Below are 19384 nucleotides of genomic sequence, written 5' to 3'. Positions count from 1 at the left end.
GGTTTGTCCCCAAAAGGTCTTTTTACCCTCCACTAATTCACCCAATCTTGGCCTCCTCATTTACTTGCAAGTACAGTAACCATGTTGATGGAAGTCCCCTGTCACCTGTCACATTCTCCCTCAGCAGTCCTCCCCGCAGACTGTCTCCTAAGCAGCCCACAGCGCCCCCATGCCCAGTCCTCCGGCAGTGTGCTGTGTCAGCTGGGGGATGTGCCTGCCTCACAGCCTGTGCGCACTCACAGGCTCCCAGACCCCATCTGCTGGCATGCCTGGTGTCTCCACCACCAACCACATATCTTAAACAAACAAAAAGATAATAATAGGCGACTATCCTGGCACATGTATAGTGAACACAAACTTGGCATTAACCAGGCCCAGGATGCCTAAAAGCTATTAGCTGCTTCTCTCCCAGCAGTGCAACACTTGGGTACGTACAATGCAACCTAAGCCTTTGCTGGAGTTGGTATCTGTTCAGAAATTTAGCTGAATCAGGTTTTATTCCATTTTCTCTTCTTTTTTTTTTGCGGAAGATGACAAGTGCTTAAAATGGACTTTTAGAAAATCCAAGATTTCCATGTACATGTTATGTATTTCCATGTACATGTTATGTAAGACAACCAATTAAAGACATTTTTAGGATAAAACAATATCTAAGTTTGAGAGTTCTTTGTTAGAAATAACATTTGCAAGGACTGTTTTGCATTGCAGAGTAATATTTGCATTTTAAAAGTAAAGGAGAAAGGAGCCTTTGCAATTTTGTTGAAATCTCTCTATTGCTAATTAGAAAGTCTTACAATTTCAGGGCTAAGGCTGGAATTCTATTAGCACTAAGAGGAAAAGAAAAAAAAAGAGCCATAAATGGGGAAAAAAGAAGCAATGTTATGGTATTATTAGGTGGAATATAGAAGAAATGGTTTGCATTTACATTGACAAGTTCATTCATTCTCTGATGTTTGAACTTACATATTTAGAGCTCATATCAGTTCCTATTTCCTCTAGAAGCCTTTTTGCTCTGTGCTCCTGCTGCTTTTGTTCATAGCTATTCTCGCTGTCAATCTTCCACATGTTCGTGTAGGCTGGGCTAATGCATCCTCAGTTTCTGGTAGAGTCAGGGTTTGTGCTCATGAATGTGTACTCACACAGGTTAGTGTGGCTGGGCTGAGACTACATTTTGAACCACTAGGCTGACCTACATGTGAGTTCACTTACAATGTGAGTTTTCTTCTTAGAACATCAGAATATCCCAACTCATGACGGTCATCAGTGGTGTCCTTTGCCAAACACGTGGTCAACTTGAAATTCTTGACCTTTTAGAGCTTAGCAGTCTTGCCTTGGTAATCCTTTCTTCGCTCCCCAGCTCCTTTGCTTACTCTCTGATTTACAAGCATGATATAGAAAGCTTTAAAAGTAAAGAAAAAAAATATGCTTTATAATTCTAGAATTCCAAACTCTTTGGTCAAAAACTGAATTAAATAAAATGATGAAAAGAACCGAGATGGGGACAAAGAGGTACATGATTGCCAAAAACGGAAATGAGCTACAATGTTACACACTAAAACCTGTCACATAGTAACATCACTAGCAGGCTCATGCCATCCCAGACTTACTGGTGCTGATAATCTTGGCATAAAACCAGGAAATAAGTTATGAATTTAATAAGTGCTGCTTATTTTTCTAAACAGGTAAACATATTACAAAATCAGAAAATTAGAAAAGTGTATAAAATGTACAATCAGCCATGGCCACTTACATTTTCCTTTCCCTCTGGTTTTTCCTCCCTTGAAGCGATAGTATTCACAGCTTCTTGCTTGTGTTCTTGCAGAGTTTACCACAAATCATGACTAATTGTTGCATGTATTTGGGATTGGAGGGGTTTATATCAAAATCAGTGAAAGCAAATAAGTAATCGCATTTAAAAATGAGCAGCAACTCTAAATAGAGGTTTCCCCCAACAGGATATAATACACAAATTAAAGACATGAAAAGGTGTTCAACATCATTTATCATTAGGGACATGCAAGCTAAAGCCACAGTGATATAGATTGCATACATATTAAAATAACAAAAGTTTAAAAAAAATGATCATGTTGGGCCTGGTGCGGTAGCCTGGCAGTTAAAGTCCTTGCCTTGAACGTGCCGGGATCCCATATGGGGCACAAGTTCTAATCCTGGCTGCCCCACTTCCCATCCAGCTCCCTGCTTGTGGCCTGGGAAAGCAGTCGAGGACATCCCAAATCCTTGGGACCCTGCACCTGTGTGGGAGACCTGGAGGAAGTTCCTGGCTCCTGGCTTTGGATTGGCGCAGCACTGGCTGTTGCAGTCACTTGGGGAGTGAATCATCCAGATGGAAGATCTTCCCCTCTGTCTCTCCTCCTCTCTATATCTGACTTTGCAATAAAAATAAAATAAATCATGTGGCACGGTAGATAAAGCCATCACCTTATGGCAATGCCAGCATCCCCTTTGGGTGCTGGTTCAAGTCCCAGCTGCTCAGCCAAGACCACCTTCTTGCTAATGTGTCTCAGGCAGCAGCCCAAGACGGCCCAAGTGCTTGGGTCTCCTCACCCACATGAGACAGCTGAATGAAGTTTCTGGCTCCTGGGTTTGGCCTGGTCCAGTCCTGGCTGTTGGTACCCTGTAGAAGAGTGAAGCCTCTGATGGAATATGCCTGCCTCTTCTCTTTGTAATTCTGCCTTTAAAACAAATAACTAAAATTTAAAAAGAAGAAGAGGGGAAAGAATGCAAGGCCCAGTGCAATAGCCTAGCGGCTAAAGTCCTCGTCTTAAATGTGCTGGGATTCCATATGAGTGCTGGTTCTAGTCATGGCCGCCCTGTTTCCCATCCAGGTCCCTGCTTGTGGCCTGGGAAAGCAGTCGAGGATGGCCCAAAGCCTTGGGACCCTGCACCAGTGTTGGAGACCTAGAAGAGGCCTCTGGCTCCTGGCTTCAGACTGGCGTAGCTCCAGTGAGGGAGCTTGGGGAGTGAACCATTGAACAAAGGACCTTCCTCTCTGTCTCTCCTCCTCTCTGTATATCTGATTTTCTGTTCTGATATACAGAGTCAGATATACTGAGAGGAGGAGAGACAGAGAGGACAATCTTCCGTCCGATGACTCACTCCCCAAGTGAGTGCAACGGCCGATGCTATGCCGATCCAAAGCCAGGATCCAGGAACTTCTACCGGGTATCCCACATGGGTGCAGGGTCCCAAAGCTTTGGGCCATCCTCAACTGCTTTCCCAGGCCACAAGCAGGGAGCTGGACGGGAAGTGGAGCTGCCGGGATTAGAACCGGCACCCATATGTGATCCCTGTGTGTCCAAGGCGAGGACTTTAGCCGCTAGGCCATACCGCTGGGCCCAAGAATAAATAAATCTTAAAAAGAAGAAGAAGAATGCTGGTGTAACAAATAATATTTATTAAGGAACCAAGTCTTTGTTTTAACTGTGCTTAACAGCTCTGTAAAGAAATAGACATACAACAATTGGCACAGATTTACAATGTAATAAATTGACACATTGTAAATACATCACCAAAACCATGAGAACCAGCTTATCCAGGGCCCATGAACGCTTCCTGCTGTGCTTCTGCAAGCCTTCGCAGGCAAGTCACTACAGCTTGCTTTCCAAGAATTTTATGTACAAGAAATCACACAGCATGTACCTTTTAAAATATTTCACTGGAGAAAATGATGCTGGGATTCATCCATATTATTGCATGTGTAAATAGCTCATCTCTTCTAATTGTTTGGTGTTCTGTCTTACCAGATACTAGAATCTGTTAATGTATCAATGGGCGTTTGGATTGTTTCCAGTCCTTGGTTATTTCAAATAAGATCTCTATGAACAATTTGTGTATAGATCTTAGGGCTGGGCCAGGCAGAAGCCAGGAGCTTCTTTGGGGGGCTCCCAGATGGATGGCAGCGTCCCAGGAACTTGGACCACTTCTGGGGGGGGGGGGTTCTCCCAGGTGCATTAAAGGGAACTGGATGTGAAGTGGAGGAGTTAAGATTCGAACCCTTCAACCACCTGGGATGTCAGCACTACAGTTTAACGTGCTGTTCCACAGCTTCGATCCTACGGCAGCGCCTGAAGTCCATCTACCCTTCCCTTTTTCAACATGTACCACTGGAAACCCAGTTCCACCACTACTCACTAGTGCCCCGCCAGCAACCTAATTCCATCGCCAGGATGTTTTTCTCCTTGACATCCGTTAGGAGGCGCAAACGTCGGAGGGCCGCGTCCTAGCCTCTCTAGCCCGGCCGCGACGCCTGCCTTGCCTTCCGGCCGTACTGCGTTCCGCTTCCGAGGAAACGCACGGGTTCCTGCTGGGGCTTCCGGCCTGTCAGGGCTGAAGTTGTCCTGCGCGGTGGATTGTTTCGTCTCCGGTGTCCTGCGCCGCCGCGGCCGTTCGGGGGAGAGGTGCACCGGGCTCCCGGAGACGCCCTCCGGACCGTTTCCTGTCCGCCCCGGTGGAGGCCAGGGGCCGTCATGGCGGCCACCGCGCAGCCCAAGAAAATCGTGGCCCCCACAGTGTCCCAGATCAACGCGGAGTTCGTGACCCAGGTGAGCTCAGTCACAAGCCGTGCGTTCCTCACGTCTCTCATTCCAGTCTTTAGTGTTGTAACCCCTGATGTGCGGGGTGAGAGAGGCAGTTGTGGGTGCGGGATGGCTGCGTGGGGTTGGCGGCGGTGGAGTCAGTCGCAGGGTCCGATCAGGGGACTCCGGGGCTGAGCTCGTGCCCCAAGTGACTCTATAGGAGGACTGACGTGTTCTGGGCCCCTACGGGACCTTTTTGTTTGTTTTTAAAATGATGCTTACATCGTTGAGAAGGATGCATGCCCACGTAGATGCATGCCTACGTAGATGCATGCCTACTGCCTCTCCAGCCAGGTCCACCCCAGCCCTGATTCTCCGGTGGCAGGCTCTCCTCCTAGCCCAGCTTACATGCAAGTCAACGAGTGTTGTATTTATGCCTCGCCTGGTCTGCCCCCAGGCCCAGTTCTCACACTCACCAGTGGGAGCAGTGGCCCAGCAGGAGAGTCGTTATCCCCCTGCCTGGCTCCCCTGCCCCCAGCCTGGGTCTTAGTGTTGGTGGGTGCTGCAGCCTAGCCCAGCCCAGCCACCCCAGGATCTGTTTTTTTTTTTTTTTTTTTTTTTTTGGAGATGAGTCACACGAGTTGGACGAGATGGAAATAGAATGGTTGTTTAACAGTGTTCTCCGTGGCCGTCTTGCATTGTAAGCCACAGTTGGCTTTGAATGGGGAAACACCCTTCTCCAGTCTTTGGAAACTTTCCTCATCCTTATTAGCTACCTGGCAAATGGGTAAGAGTGTCAGTGGTGTGCTTTAGGCTCTCGCCCTTTCTCTATCCTAGCAGATTTGTCAGAACTGAAGTCTAGGAATCGTTGTAAGCCATGCTTTTGCTGTAGCCCACCACGTTTCCACAGTCATGATGTCTTCTGAATTCAGCCGCCTTTGGTTTCCGCTCAGACCAAGGCATCCCAGACTTGTGTCTCTCCTCTTACAGTCCTCCAGCCTGTTCTTCATATTGCTGTCAGAGTCATTTTGCACAAGTGCAGATCTGAGCCTCTCACGTGCCTTCTTAACATTTGTAAAGCATTCTCGTCGCCCCGTGTTTACTGATGGGAATGCTTCAACGTGTCGGGTGAGCTGAACTGCGCTTACCTTCACTAACCTCTCTGATGTCATTTTTTTCTTTGCTTCTTGCATTCATTCTCATTCTTCTACACTACTTTATTTCTAATTCTTCTTTTTTTCCCCCCACATTCTCTTTTTTTCCTTCCTGTATCTAGGGAAAGGGGGAGATAAGCATAGAAGCCACAACCAGCCTCCCAAATGCCTCTGCACCCTGAGATAGAGGACAGCCACTCAGTACCATCCCAGGGTCCCCGATGTGGGGCATGCTCCAAGGGTCTTGCTCAAGTGGTTTTGATAGTTGAACAGTTCCAAATTGCTGTTCATCTTGCCACTCCAAGCACGATGAAATCTCTGCAGAATCCACTGGGTGACATAGTCCAATTTAGTCTCCGTTTGCCCAGATATTCACTGCCAGTGCTAGACTAGGGTAGTTGATTAATTTGTTCTGTTCTCCGTCCTCTGTTATGGTACCAGCTATCCTATGCAGACTCCAGTGTAATGTTATATCCTCCATGTGCAACTGGAGGCCTAGCTCTGACACATGCACTCCACTGTCAGACCATGGAATCTTCAGTTCTCTTCATGGTTGGAGTTCTGAGTCCAGCAATTCAGTTGAGGGGATCCCCAAAGAAACCTCATCAGAGGTGATCTCAGACATGACTATTGTGTGTGCTTACCAATAAAGGGTCCAGCACAGTCTGTTGCCCAAATCAGCCTTTGGACACACTGGTGTTTGCAATTGCTGGGTCGGTTCTGTCTCCAGCCCTGTCTTCTACGCAAACCAATGGTTAATGTAGCCTGGTCTAATCTTGCCCACCACACACTTGGCCTTCACGTAAACCAGCAGGAGCTGCAGCCTAGTCAGATAGACCCCCAATAATGCCCACCAGGCCTGCCCCCTGCGCTGGTTCTCCTGCTTGCTAGTATGTACAGCAGACTGATCCTGTCTGTCCCATATCCCTTTCAGCTGTCATACGTGTCAGTAGTCACTGAAGGTTAGTTCAACCCAACCAGCTCCACCTTCCAGTCCGCATTGGTGCCGACGGGTTCCCCTTTCTGTCTAGCCATGGCTGCTCCAGTCCTGGTTCTCATGCTAATCGGTGGGAGTGGCAACCCAAGAGGGAGGTGCCCACTGTTTTTCTACTGGGCCACTCCCACTTCAGATCTTGCATTCTCCAGGTGGTTCTGCAATTTAACTTGACAGAATTAGCCCCCCCCCCCCCCCGTATGAGCATCTGGCAGCTGATGCTACAGCAAAGCCCAACAAACTCACACCCACTCTGACTTATGCATGCACTAATAGGTACAGTCAGCCCAACCTGGCTTTCTAACTTACATGCAGGCCAATAGACCCTCTCTGGCCTGGTCTGCCTCTGATCCCAACTGTCACGCTCACCAGTGGGAGCAGTGGCCTGGTAGGGGAGCCCCCTGCAGTCTCACTACTGGGTCTGCTCCCCGCTCACATTTCTCCTGGGTCTCATGTGTGCTGGTTAGATGCTGTGGCCCAGTCTGGCATGATCAACCTTACCTCAGCATTTGCCAGTGGGTGCTGTAGCCTGGCCCATCCTGGCCCTACCCACCCCTAGTTCTACGTCATGCTAGTGGGGTAATGCAACTTAGCCTAGCCCAGCCAACCCCCAGCCCTAATGTGAACTGGCTGGTGTTGTGGCACGACCTTGCATGTCCCACACATCATTCTGGTTCTCAGATCTGCCAGCGGATGATATGAACTGACCCAGCTTGGCTTTTCCCAGACCTGTGCCAAATGTGTACCTGTGGGTGCCGTATTTTGGCCTGGGTTGGGCTGCTCCCCATCTTGGCTCTTGCATTCACCTGCAGGGAGTATGTCCCGACAAAGGAGTTACCCAAGCTCCTCCATCAGAACCCCTCTCAATGCCAGATTTGATGCACACTGGTAAGTCCAAGTCCCAGCTTGACTTCGTCCACCTCCTGTCTTAGCAGAAACAGTCACCTTTCCTGACTGGCCCTCACCCATTCCAGTTCTTACTGTTGGGTACTATAGCCCAGCTAAGCCTGGCACAGCCAGACACAGCTCATGCATGGCTCAGCAGGAGCAAAGACCTAGCCTAGACTGTCCTATATCTGCTCTGGGTCTCATGAGCACCAGTGGGTGCTGGAGTCTGGCCAGTCTGGGGCACCCCAAACCCAGTCAACACTCATGGCAAGGGACATTGCAGTAATGTCCAGACAAGATCATAGCCCCCACTCTGACCCTCGTGCCCACCAGTGAAAATCACAACCCAGCCAGGGCATTCTCTTAGCTCCCCAACCAGCCCTGTTCTCAGCCACACATCTCACATGTGCCAGTGGATGCTCTGACCCATTTTGGCATAGCCCACTTACATGTGTTGATTCCTGCCTTTGGATGCTGCAGCCTAGCTCAATCTGGACAGCCCCCAGTCCCAACTCATTGGGTGCTGCATCCTGACCCTGCCCAGTCTACTCCTATCCTTGGCTCATGCAAACCAGAAGGTGTGATAGCCTAGCCCAGCATGACCTGCAGTCCAGTCTGGCCCCTGCACTTGCTGGTGGGCTGTTTGCTCAGCTCTTCCCAGTCCACCTCCTTCTATCATGAACACATACTTGCCAATGCATGGAGCTGCCCTGTCCAGCTTGCTGAATACCTAAGCCTGAACCACGTGCTCACAGTAGGAGCTTTGATCCATTAGGGGAGTTTCCAAAGTTTCCCCACCGGGCTCACTCCCAGACCCAGATCTCACACATGCCAGCAGGTGCTTGGCCCTTACCCTCTCCGTCATGGCCAATGTATGAGCTAGTGAATATTGCAGCCTGGCCCGTTTCACACATAGGGTATACATGTGGATGCTGCAGTGTGTGTCTGCCCAGCCTGTTCCAAGCCCTAGTACTCATGAGTGTCAGTGGGTTCCATGGTCATGCCTAGCTCAGCCCATCACTACCCTAGCTCTTAAACTAACCAGTGAGACTTGTAATTCCACAGGGTTAGGTCCACATATCCCCAACACAGTCTACCCCCTGACCTGGTTCTCTTGCATACTGGTTAGTGTCATGGCCCATCCTAATGTGACCTGTACCCTGTTCTGAGATTCACTTTCAGGTGCTATGATCTACCCCTGCCAGACAGGGCCCCAGTGCTAGCTTTCATGTAGGCTAGCATGTGGTGGTCTAACAAGTCCAGGTCATGTGGGCTGCTGCATCTGTCTGACCCATAAGGGTCTTTGGTCTCTCCCCTCTAAACCACATGATCTCAGGCCCTTTGCTTGCCTGCAAGTACAGTGGCCTTGTCATTGAGTTCCTTCAGGAGTCATTCCTCACCTGCAACCTACCCCCATGGCCGTCCTCCCTACCTCACATCCGCTTTATCCTTTCCCTAATCAGTTCACAATCCTTGTGCCCCAGACTGTGTGGGTTCTCCAGCCCAGCCTTCGGAAGCCGAGTGGGTGGTGTACTAGTCCAGTAGCTCTGCTTGCCCACAGCGTCCCAAGCTTCTGACACATGTGCTGGCCTGGTCCTTACCCTTCCATACTCCCAACATCCAGGCCTGTTGAAGTTCTCCAGGCCTGATCCACCAGCACACAGGGCAGCCTGCTGACCTGGAGCTCTTCCCTCCCCTCTCCTCAACTCACCCAGGATCAAGCATATGGGGAAATCCCCAGGTTCGCTCCACCTACCTAGACTTGAGCTCCCAGGTCCCCACATGCCCCACGGTGCTATGCTCCTAGCTCTGCCCCCACCGAATCCCACATCCTGAGGTCTCCATGAGTGGCTGCTGTCTCCCCAGCTGGCCCAGCACAGAAATGGTGGCAGACTGCCCCCTACTCCACACCTCCCTTTCTCCCCACCCTACCGCCTCCTGCTGGCCTGATCTGGGAATCACTTTTTTTTTTTAAGATTTATTTATTTTGTTGGAAAGGTAGGTTTACAGAAAAAAACATACAGAGATACAAAGAGAGATATTCCGTCTACTGGCTATTCCCCAAGTGGCTGCAGTGCCTGGAGCTGAGCCAGTCTGAAGTCAGGAGCCAGAGACTTCCAGGTCTCCCATGAGAGTACAGGGGATCTGGCCGGGCAGTAAGCCCAGACTGGATCAAAAGTGGAGTAGCCAGGACATCAACTGGTGTCCATATGGGAATGCCAGCACTACAGGGTGAAGGTTAGAGTGCTGTGCCACTGAATTGGCCCTGATATCTTGTCTTTTGTGCTATTTTTTTTCTCTTTCTCTTTCAGTTGGGTTTATTTTGAGCAATTTATACATCTATACTTCATTGCACTAAGTGGAGGATGAAAAGTTTGATGAGACTAGAGGGTTTGGGGAAGAACACTATGTGTTTTGACAATAGTGATATCAGGAAAAAGAAAAGTATGATAGATGCTAAATAAATGTTTGTTGTATCTTTAGTATAGATGAATGATAAAGCAGTTTAAATTAGAGGATAAGACATTTTTATTTGAAGTCCCTGAATCCATCAGACCTACTTATTTCCTTCAAAGTATGATATATGGAGATAGTTGAGTTTGTGTAATACCCATTGGGAACAGGCTGAGCAAATCAGGATATCACAGAATTACTGGACTTGAGCTAGACAGTGATTAATAACTTGGGGAAATGTCTTTTAAATACACGGCTAATGTTGTTTTTATCTAAAAAGCAGCATTGATTTATTTGAAAAGTAACAAACAGAGACACATCTTTCATTGGTTGGTTCACTCTCCAAATGCCTCTGGCAGCTGGGACTGGGCTGAGCTGGACAGAGCCAGGAGCTGCAGCTGGATCTCCTATGGGAGTGTCAGGAACCCAGGAACTTGGGCCATTTTGTCTGCTGCTTCCCAGGTGCACGTTAGCAGGAAGCTGGTTCTCTGTGTGGAACATAAAGTCCCAGTTGACACCTGAATTGGTTGCACTACTATGCCTGTAATGCTTCTTTTAGAAACTTCCTCAGGGTCAATATTCTAAATTTACTAGGCTAAAGTGTGTTGACTGTATTAGGGGCTAAGCTAGCTAGCTGTAAAAACAAAGAGAATTACAGGACCTGTTTCTTTCTTAAGTGTTCCAGTTAAACAAGAAAGAAAGATAGCTAAGCAATCAAATAATTTTAAGTCAGAAAGATTAATCTGACTGTAGTTACTAATAAAATGAAGAGAGAGAAGAAGCAGTTATTGCCATTAAGTAGGATTTAAGAAAGCCTCACAGAAGAGGTAGCATTTCAGATTGTAACAAGCCAATTTCTTTATTTTCTGAGGTAACCAGCTAAGAGACTGCCCTTTTTTTTTGAGTTTTGTTTCTATTTGTCTGTGCACGTAATACTCAGAGGTTTATTATTTTACATATCAGCATTAATGAAAATTTTGAAAAAAAATTAATACTTGTGAAGTGTTGTAATCTTGGGAGGATCACTTACACTTTCTAAACCTGGGTGTGTATGGTGAAGATGTTTGACTCTGTGGTTATGAACAGATTCTTCATTTTCTTATAGGTAGCTGGAAAAGCATGTTCTGGATTTGTTTTCTTCTGATTTTTTAAAATAACAACAGCTGCTTGCTGTGACAGGCACTTGGCTGTGGAAGATCACTGCTGAGGCTGCTGACTGGTGTGCCCAGCACCACGGGGCGCTTGTTGGAAGCTCGTCAGTGATGTCTCTGCACAGGGTCCGATGGGCTGTGAGTGACTGTTTCCATTGTTTCTTTCACAGTTAGCATGCAAATACTGGGCTCCCCACATCAAGAAGAAATCGCCTTTTGATATAAAAGTAAGTATTTTGGGTTTGCAACTTGCTTCTGAAAAGTTGCACTCTTTGTGTTTCTTTTAGGGTTTGATTCAGTTTTAGATATTAGTACTTTTTGAATGCTAAAGAATATAGGTTTTTGATTTCCTAACTAACCATTATTCATGTTAGAAAATAGAGAAGATTATACATCAAAAGATAAATACCACTATCCCAAGATAACTTCTTTTATTATTTTGTTTTATTTCCTTTAAACTTTTTGAAGAAAATGCGTGTGCATATACTTTATGTAGCCATTGCCCTGTGAATAGGTTCTTAGGTTGTTTTTCATTTAATTTGTCATAAGTTATCATGCAGTGAATGTATGGGAGGAATATAGGTGTTTTTGACAGTTCAGTTGAGATTGAGTCTGTTGTTTGTGATGTGGTGGTTATTATTGGGTTAGGTTCCTTAAGAGAGGTGTTTAAATGAGAGGGATTGACTGTATTACATGCCATTAGACAGGTAATGAAGATTCTCTCTCTTTTTTTAATTTTTAACTTCTTTTTTTAAATGTTTTGAGGACTCACTTTAAGTTCCTTCCTTGTAAATAGAATTGTGATGCTTTAGGTACCCTTAGTAAAAGCTAAACATTTTAAAGCTAAATATTTAAACATTTTAACGCTGAATTTGTTTCATTGTAAATATGTTTTGTTTTACCAATAATCCAACTTTCTTTGTTCATCAAAAGGCTTATTCTGAATTAAACATCACATTTGTTAATCATTCTTAATTGTAACTAGCAGAGTTTCTTTATTTTACTACATTTTGTTTGTACATCTTCATGTTTCATAGATTGAATCAAACATACTACAGGTTTTTGCTTCTAGAAATTGAATTCTAGATCATTTTAGCACATGTTAGATTAGTCTGTGAAGCTATACATGCCTATTTAGAAAAACTTTATTGGAAGTTAGTATTTAAAGAAAATTATGCTCTTCATTTTGTTACTTAATTTGGATTTTGATTAAAAGAGAAGTTAACAGAATTTCATCTAGGTAAAAAAGACTGCTTTATCACCTCCCACCACCACCGACTGGACAGTAGGCTTCAACTTTATTTTCAGCTGACACTCTACTCTTTTGTTATTGATGGCTATTAATGAAGACTTGCTGTGTGTCAAGATTGTGCTACTTACTTATATGACGTGTCTTCTTGAGGGCCATCCTATGTGTTAATTCTTATTGTTGAATCTACTGAGCCTTGGGAACGTCAGGCACTTGCCCCAGGTCTGGTCCAGAGGGTGACGGTGGATGGCTTTAAGCATGCTTCCAACTTGTAAGTGTGCACCCTTCCTCTGATGTAAGTTAAAAATGAATGGAAATTCTGAGAATTCATCAAATTTTTATTTGGGTGATTGGATATTATTATTATTATTTATTTGTTATGTCATTTAAGTTTCTATTCTGGATTTTGAAAGCAACTGTTATTCTCTTAGTTGGAGTCTAACCAAATTATGCAGTTTAAAATTAAGTTTTGAAAAGAAAATTATGATTTTTTGAATTTTTTTTTTTTTCAAAAGTTCTAAGTGTGCCTGGGCCTCTGTTTTTATAGAAACTGCTGTCTGTCACTTCACAGTTGGAGAAATGTCAGACAGTGCTCTCCATAAAAACAGAACCCTAGACAGACTTGTAACATTTTAGGAGGAAATAAAAATTCAGAAGAGCATGATTTATTTATTTGACAGTTACCCTAAACCCAACTTGTTTTGTATAATGTCTGTAATTGAAAACTGTCAGTTTAGGTCTGAGAAAAAGTTTAACAGTAAATGTTTTATGTTTTGGTGACAGGTAATTGAAGAGATATATGAAAAAGAGATTGTCAAATCAAGGTAGGAACTAGTTAATTTTTATACATTGAGGCTGGGGGGTGACTGAGGTAGGACTCATCTGAGCCTCTGTGATCATAACTTAGAACTTTTATTTTCTGTTGGTCATCAGCTAAATGGTAGAACTGTATAGCCAGGTATGAAAAACATTTGTTATTTCTTTGCCTTCTAATATTTGACTCAGTTTATGTGGTTTTGGAAAGAATTTGAGGAGAATGAACAGGTAGATTACATTTCAATTTAATGCCAGTTTTCTTGTTATTTCTCATAAGTCTTCAAAAATATTCTTTAGCAATTATAGAAGTAAGATACAGGTAATACCAAGCTCAAAATGAAACAGTTTATATGTAAAATATGTGATAAAATCTCATAAAGATATTGTTGAAATATACAGAAGAAAGTTCAATAAATCTCGCTTGTTTATTAACACCTGTTCCATTTCCTCCTGTAGTGTTTTAAACATGAAAGGGTTTATTTTCATATTCCGTTCTCCAAACTGTTTTATTTATTCATTTATAAAATTTGCATATCTTGGGTTTCATTCTATTTATTCATTGGTAGACATTTATGTCTGGTGAGTATTTTGAAAGGAATATTGACTACATGTGAGTACAATGATTGAGAAAAGTGGTAGAATCAAGTATTACCCCCCAAAGTTGTGTTTTTTTTTTTATAAGATTTATTTATTTTTGTTGGAAAGTCACATATACAGAGAGGAGGAGAGACAGAGATGAAGACTTCTGTCTGCTAATTCACTCCCCAAGTGACCGCAACGGCCAGAGTTGAGCCAATCCGAAGCCAGGAGCCAGGAACTTCCTGTAGGTCTTGCATGCAGGTGCAGGGTCCCAAGGCTCTGGGCCGTCCTCCACTGTTTTCCCAGGCCACAAGCAGGGAGCTGGATGGGAAGCAGGGCTGCCGGGAAATGAACACCTGCCTATAGGGATCCTGTTGCATGCAACAAGGACTTTAGCTGCTAGGCTACTGAACTGTGCTCACCCCAGAGGGTTTTTTTTGCTTAAATTGCTTCATGGTTAGAAATGCTATTAGCGGTTGTTGTCTTTGTCATTGGAGGGAATAGAATTGAGCGTAGATGATTCACTTTTCATAATGTTAAATTTTAGTACTTAGGAGCCATACAGATGGACAAGTAGAGTAACAATAGGTCTCTAGACAGAGAGCTCAAAAGAGACTGCATTGAGCCAACTTTGTTGTCATCCACTGTTTCCATGCCAGAGATACACCAGTAAGCTGGGTAACATATTTCCGTTCCTGGATCTTACATTTTAGCAGAAGACGGGCAGAAATCGTACAAACATGATATAAAGGTGGTAGATAAATGAATTATGAAAGGTCAGCTATTTTAGATTATTAGGCAAATGTTCTCTGAAGATCTGACATTTAAGTGGATATGACATATGCCATATTGATTGTGAGTGGGTGTGAGTGAAGTTGCCAGAGGAACTTAAGAATAGGTAGGTAAATTCGAGGATTCTTTTGTTTTTAAGTGTTGGTGATTTCTGGGATTATTTTTATGCCAATCTGAAAATTTGTCTTTGATTTGTAACTTGTACTTGCTAATGTGTGGGTTTTTTTTTTTTACATTTAATCTTTTGCTATTAATATTTCTCCCTCAAAGATAATTTTTGTAACAAAACTAAAAGCCGTGGATGATTTTGAATCCATATAGACTTGATAGCATTTTTAATTGCTGAAAGAAATGACTCATTGGTGGGACTCAGAAGATTTACCTAGGCATCTTTAACATTTTCTCGTCCTGAGCGTATTTTGAATTATGAACAGCTGTAGCATATATACAAATTTAAATCAGCAAGTTTTAAAATTTATTTATTAGAGGAATTCACATCATTTCCCTAAAGCCAGGATCCCAGTACTCTACCTGGGCTTCCCATGTATTTGGCAAGGAACCAAATACTAGAATTATCACCTGCCTCCTAGGATGTGGATTAGTGAGAAGTTGGAATTGGAAGCAGAGTAGAGACTCAAACCCCAGCACTCTAGTATGGGATGTGGGCATCCCAAGTATTGTGCCAAATTCCTGCCAAATTTTATGAAATGTTAATTCACTGGATTAGTATAAGGCACAGTGCATGCTCTCAATAAATATTGGTAACTAACAACAATAGCCACCCCAAAATTATTCTTATGCCTTTCATACTTTAAAGTTATGATGTAATCTGTGGTTCCTGTCTTACATAAACACCTTTGGATAATTTGGAAATCTATGACTCACAATATTGTATCTAGTCAGAGGCTTGACTGGCTTGTACAGTCATAGTAAAAACCTTCTCTTCATTCTTACTAAAGTTGTGTGACATTGTTTGCTCAGTAAAACTGCCCAGTGCAGTGGCTCAACAGGCTAATCCTACTCATGCAAGAGCCAGGATTCCATATGGGCACTGGATCCTGGCTGCTCTGCTTCCAACTCCCTGCTTATCACCTGGGAAAACAGCAGAGGATGGTCCAAAGCCTTGGGACCTTGCACCTACGTGGGAGACCTGGAAAAAGCTCCTGGCTCCTGGCTGCGAATCAGCTCAGCTCTGGTCATTGCAGTTTGTGGAGTAAGCCAGCAGATAGAAGATCTTTCTGGCTGCTCTCTGTAGATCTATCTTTCCAATAAAAATAAACTTAAAAAACATTAGCAGCATCAGAAATCAATGGACATAATAATGGTCTTCTGGGATATTGTAAATCATAAAACATGTACGTTTAATCTGCAAATCTGGAAACTCAGTTACCAGTGTTCTTGTCTGGCTACTTGTATTTCCACTATCATAAAGCCAGAACAGTAGGCGTTTGAACCTAGTTGTGGAGAGATACTCCATAGAAAACAAAGTACTACTGTTTAAAAGACAGTGTAATAAATGGAAATCCTTCCTTTGCATGCACTGCGGTCCCATATGGATGTTTGTTCTTGTTCTGGCTGCCCCACTTCTCATCCAGCTTCCCGCTTGTGGCCTGGGAAAGCAGTTGAGGATGGCCCAAAGCCGTGGGACCCTGCACCCATGTGGGAGACCAGAAGAAGCTCCTGGCTCCTGGTTTCTGATTGGTTTAGTTCTGGTGGTTATAGCCACCTTGGGAATGAGCCAGTGGATGGAAGATCTTTCTCTCTGTCTCTTCTCTCTGTAAAGCTTTCAATTTAAAAATTAATTACAAAATAAAATGAACCAAAATACCTGATATTCCATCCACAGGGTTCTAATATTTAGGCTCATTGTGAAGACCAAGAAGCATGGGGCATATCTGATTCTCCCCTTGGGACATTTCAGCATGTCTGTTGCTTTTTTAGAAGGGCATCATTATTCAACTGAATGTTTGCAGTAGGCTAGCTTGTGATAGCTAAATCCATTTTATGAACTCTGATCTTATTTGACTTAAAGATTCCAAAGTTCATTTGTGGTAATAACTGAAATGTTCTATTCTGTGCAATTAAACATTTGTCGTGTTTTTTAGATTTGCTATTAGGAAAATAATGCTGCTGGAATTTAGGTGAGTTAAAAGTTATTATTTTTGTGGTTAAAGATGACAATATGATTTAAGAGTTAGCTAAATGTTTTGTGTATTTCTGTGAATGCTTTGAACTAATTCTAAATTTTAAATTTGTGTTTTTAGGATTGGTATATTTTGGGATATGTATGTGATATTTTTTGCTTTCAAAGTGATGTTCCATTGTTAGGATGTCTTGTATTTTGAAAGGTTTCCCACTGTTTAAGCAGTAAGTGCTCAGTGATTAAGTGCTAAGCAATTTCTGAACTCTTGCTTGGGTTCCCTAGTGATCAGTGGAAATAGGTTGGAGTATATTCTGTAGTTATTTTTTTCTCCTGCAGAACTGTATTTTTAAGCCAGTATGGTTCCAACTTGGATACTGGTGACTTAAATATTTCAGGCAAAAAGATATGTACAGTTAAATATCTTGAAAATTAAATACTGTAAAACTTTTCAATGTTTAAAAAAGGCTTGCACTCGAGTCTTTTTCTTAGTTCCAGGAACTCGTTTTACCCTGGTATGAGGTGCCTCAGGTGCCTTTATCTGTGAAGTGCTCATTGTTTTTTGTTCTAGAGATGACAGTTGTAATTTTTGATTTTTACTTAATGAAGAACCTTAGGTAAGGGAATATAAGGTTGCTCGATAGGAATAATTATGTATGTTTATAATCTTTAATGTCATTTTACTTCAAGAATAAGACTGTCATTCTCCAAAGTCAAACTCCATCTTTGCATTTAGGAATGTTTGTGAAAGACTCTCAGAGTATAAATATTTGATAATAAATACATTTTCCAGCAAGTTTTACATAATTATGTCTCTCCACAGTGATACATTAAAATAAGTGTTAATAACTAATAAAGTATCTGTTTCTTTCTACTCCTTACAGCCAGTATCTTGAAAATTACCTCTGGCTGAATTATTCTCCTGAGATGTCTAGCAAGGCCTACTTAATGTCCATCTGCTGTATGGTGAATGAGAAGTTCAGAGAAAATGTCCCTGCATGGGAGGTAACAAATTTCAATGATAGCTTTCATATCCTGCCCACGTAAGCAATTACAAAGTAGCAAAATTTTACTAATAATAATTAGTGCTTTTACAGCAGAATTTTATGCAGTAACATAGTGAATACTGAGAAAAGAATGGATATTTGAAAGATGATACGGATTTTCTCTTGGTGTCAGTACTTTCTTCTAACTAATTTACTATGATTGGAAAAATCTGATGTTTCTTTTCTTTTTGCTGACAAATTGTAAGTGAAAATACATCATGTTCAAATGAGAATACCCTGTCTTGCTTCATAATAGGGAGTATTTAATTAGTTTTACATGAACATAGTAGTATTTCCAAAGTTTAGACAGATGTTCACATTGTAAATATTGTTTTCTTTTTGTTCCTAATTTGCAGTCTGATTTATCTGTTTGAAATGCTGATGAAATAATGCTTAGTTTTTGTTGTAGTACAACAAGAGCTTGGGCAGGAGAGGTCCAGAGTTGAGGTTTTCTTTGCTTACCATAAAATAGCCACTCTTAATTAATTTTTTAAATGAAGGAAAAACATGAATATTTATTATTTGTTTTAAGGAAATGATGATCAAAGTGAAAAAGTGTTAGAGTTTTCAAGATAAAGCCGTGATACTTCTGAAGTGACTCATTCTGTGACTGCCTTGTTGGAGTACGTTAGAACTCAGAGTACACTGTACACCTTAAATCATATTGAGAGATTCTAGGAATTTCTGAAACTTGGTTGCTGCTATCATATAAAAAGGGGGAAGGGAAAATATTAAGCCAGAAAATAACTTGATCGGTTTGCATGTTATAAAAGACCACTATTATTAGGGCTTGAAATAGAGAAATGAGAGTACAATACTGTTCTTTTGTCATGGAGCATCTATTACAAGACCCCAAAAGGATGCTTGAAACTACAAATAATACCAAACCCTGTAAGTGCTATATTTCCTTCTGTGTACCTATGATAAAATTTTATTTGTAAATTAGTCACAATAAGAAATTAGCAACATTTTGATACTAACATGAAACAACTATAATAATACACTGGAATAAAGTTACCAGCCTCACTGTTCATGCACTATAGGTAAAATAAAGGTTCCTTTGACCACAACCATGTGGTACGGTAGCAGGTGATTTGATAACCAAAAACTACTGAGTAGATTTTGTAAACATAATGGCTAAGCTGGATGAAGGAATGATCCAAGTGTCAGACTGAGCAGAGTAGAAAAATTGTGAGACTTCATCATGCTATTCAGAATAATCCCCCTTTAAAGCTTAAGAATTCCTTTTTTCTGGAATTTTCCACGCAATATTTTCATATTGCAGTTGACCATAGAAAACTGAAGTTATGGAAGGTGAAACCATAGACAAAAGAGAAAAAGGATAATGCAGATTTAGAAAGTAGAATTAATTAGACTTGATAATTAATTGAAATAGCATTAGGAAAGGAAGGGTGATATTTTCAAGAACTTAGCAGACTTGAACAACTGAATGTATTCCTATCAGATGATGGTGCCATTTCCAAGATAGTAATAGAGGACTGAGAGACACTGGAAGGTACAGACAACTACGTTCAATTTTGGACATAATGAGTTTAAATTCCCTTTGTAGTATCTGGATGAAGTTA

General features: G+C 42.6%; 1 protein-coding gene across 1 annotated transcript in view; it reads left to right on the top strand.

Annotated features, from left to right (window-relative positions):
* The first annotated feature begins 4337 nt into the window (after nt 1–4337).
* AQR (aquarius intron-binding spliceosomal factor) overlaps nt 4338–19384 on the top strand; it is an 80990-nt gene continuing 65943 nt past the window's right edge. Inside the window, exons 1-5 of the mRNA XM_040970040.1 lie at nt 4338–4562; nt 11347–11403; nt 13209–13249; nt 16718–16753; nt 17637–17757. Coding sequence (XP_040825974.1) covers nt 4488–4562; nt 11347–11403; nt 13209–13249; nt 16718–16753; nt 17637–17757 — 330 coding nt within the window. The 5' untranslated portion in view covers nt 4338–4487. The remainder of the gene's footprint in view (nt 4563–11346; nt 11404–13208; nt 13250–16717; nt 16754–17636; nt 17758–19384) is intronic.

Source organism: Ochotona curzoniae, unplaced genomic scaffold (genome assembly GCF_017591425.1).
Source record: "Ochotona curzoniae isolate NIBS_2020 unplaced genomic scaffold, NIBS_Ocur_1.0 scaffold_4701, whole genome shotgun sequence".
In the NCBI taxonomy this organism is placed as follows: Eukaryota; Metazoa; Chordata; class Mammalia; order Lagomorpha; family Ochotonidae; genus Ochotona; species Ochotona curzoniae.
The sequence above is the reverse complement of the archived record's forward strand: the minus strand, read 5'-3'. Positions and strand labels throughout refer to the sequence as shown.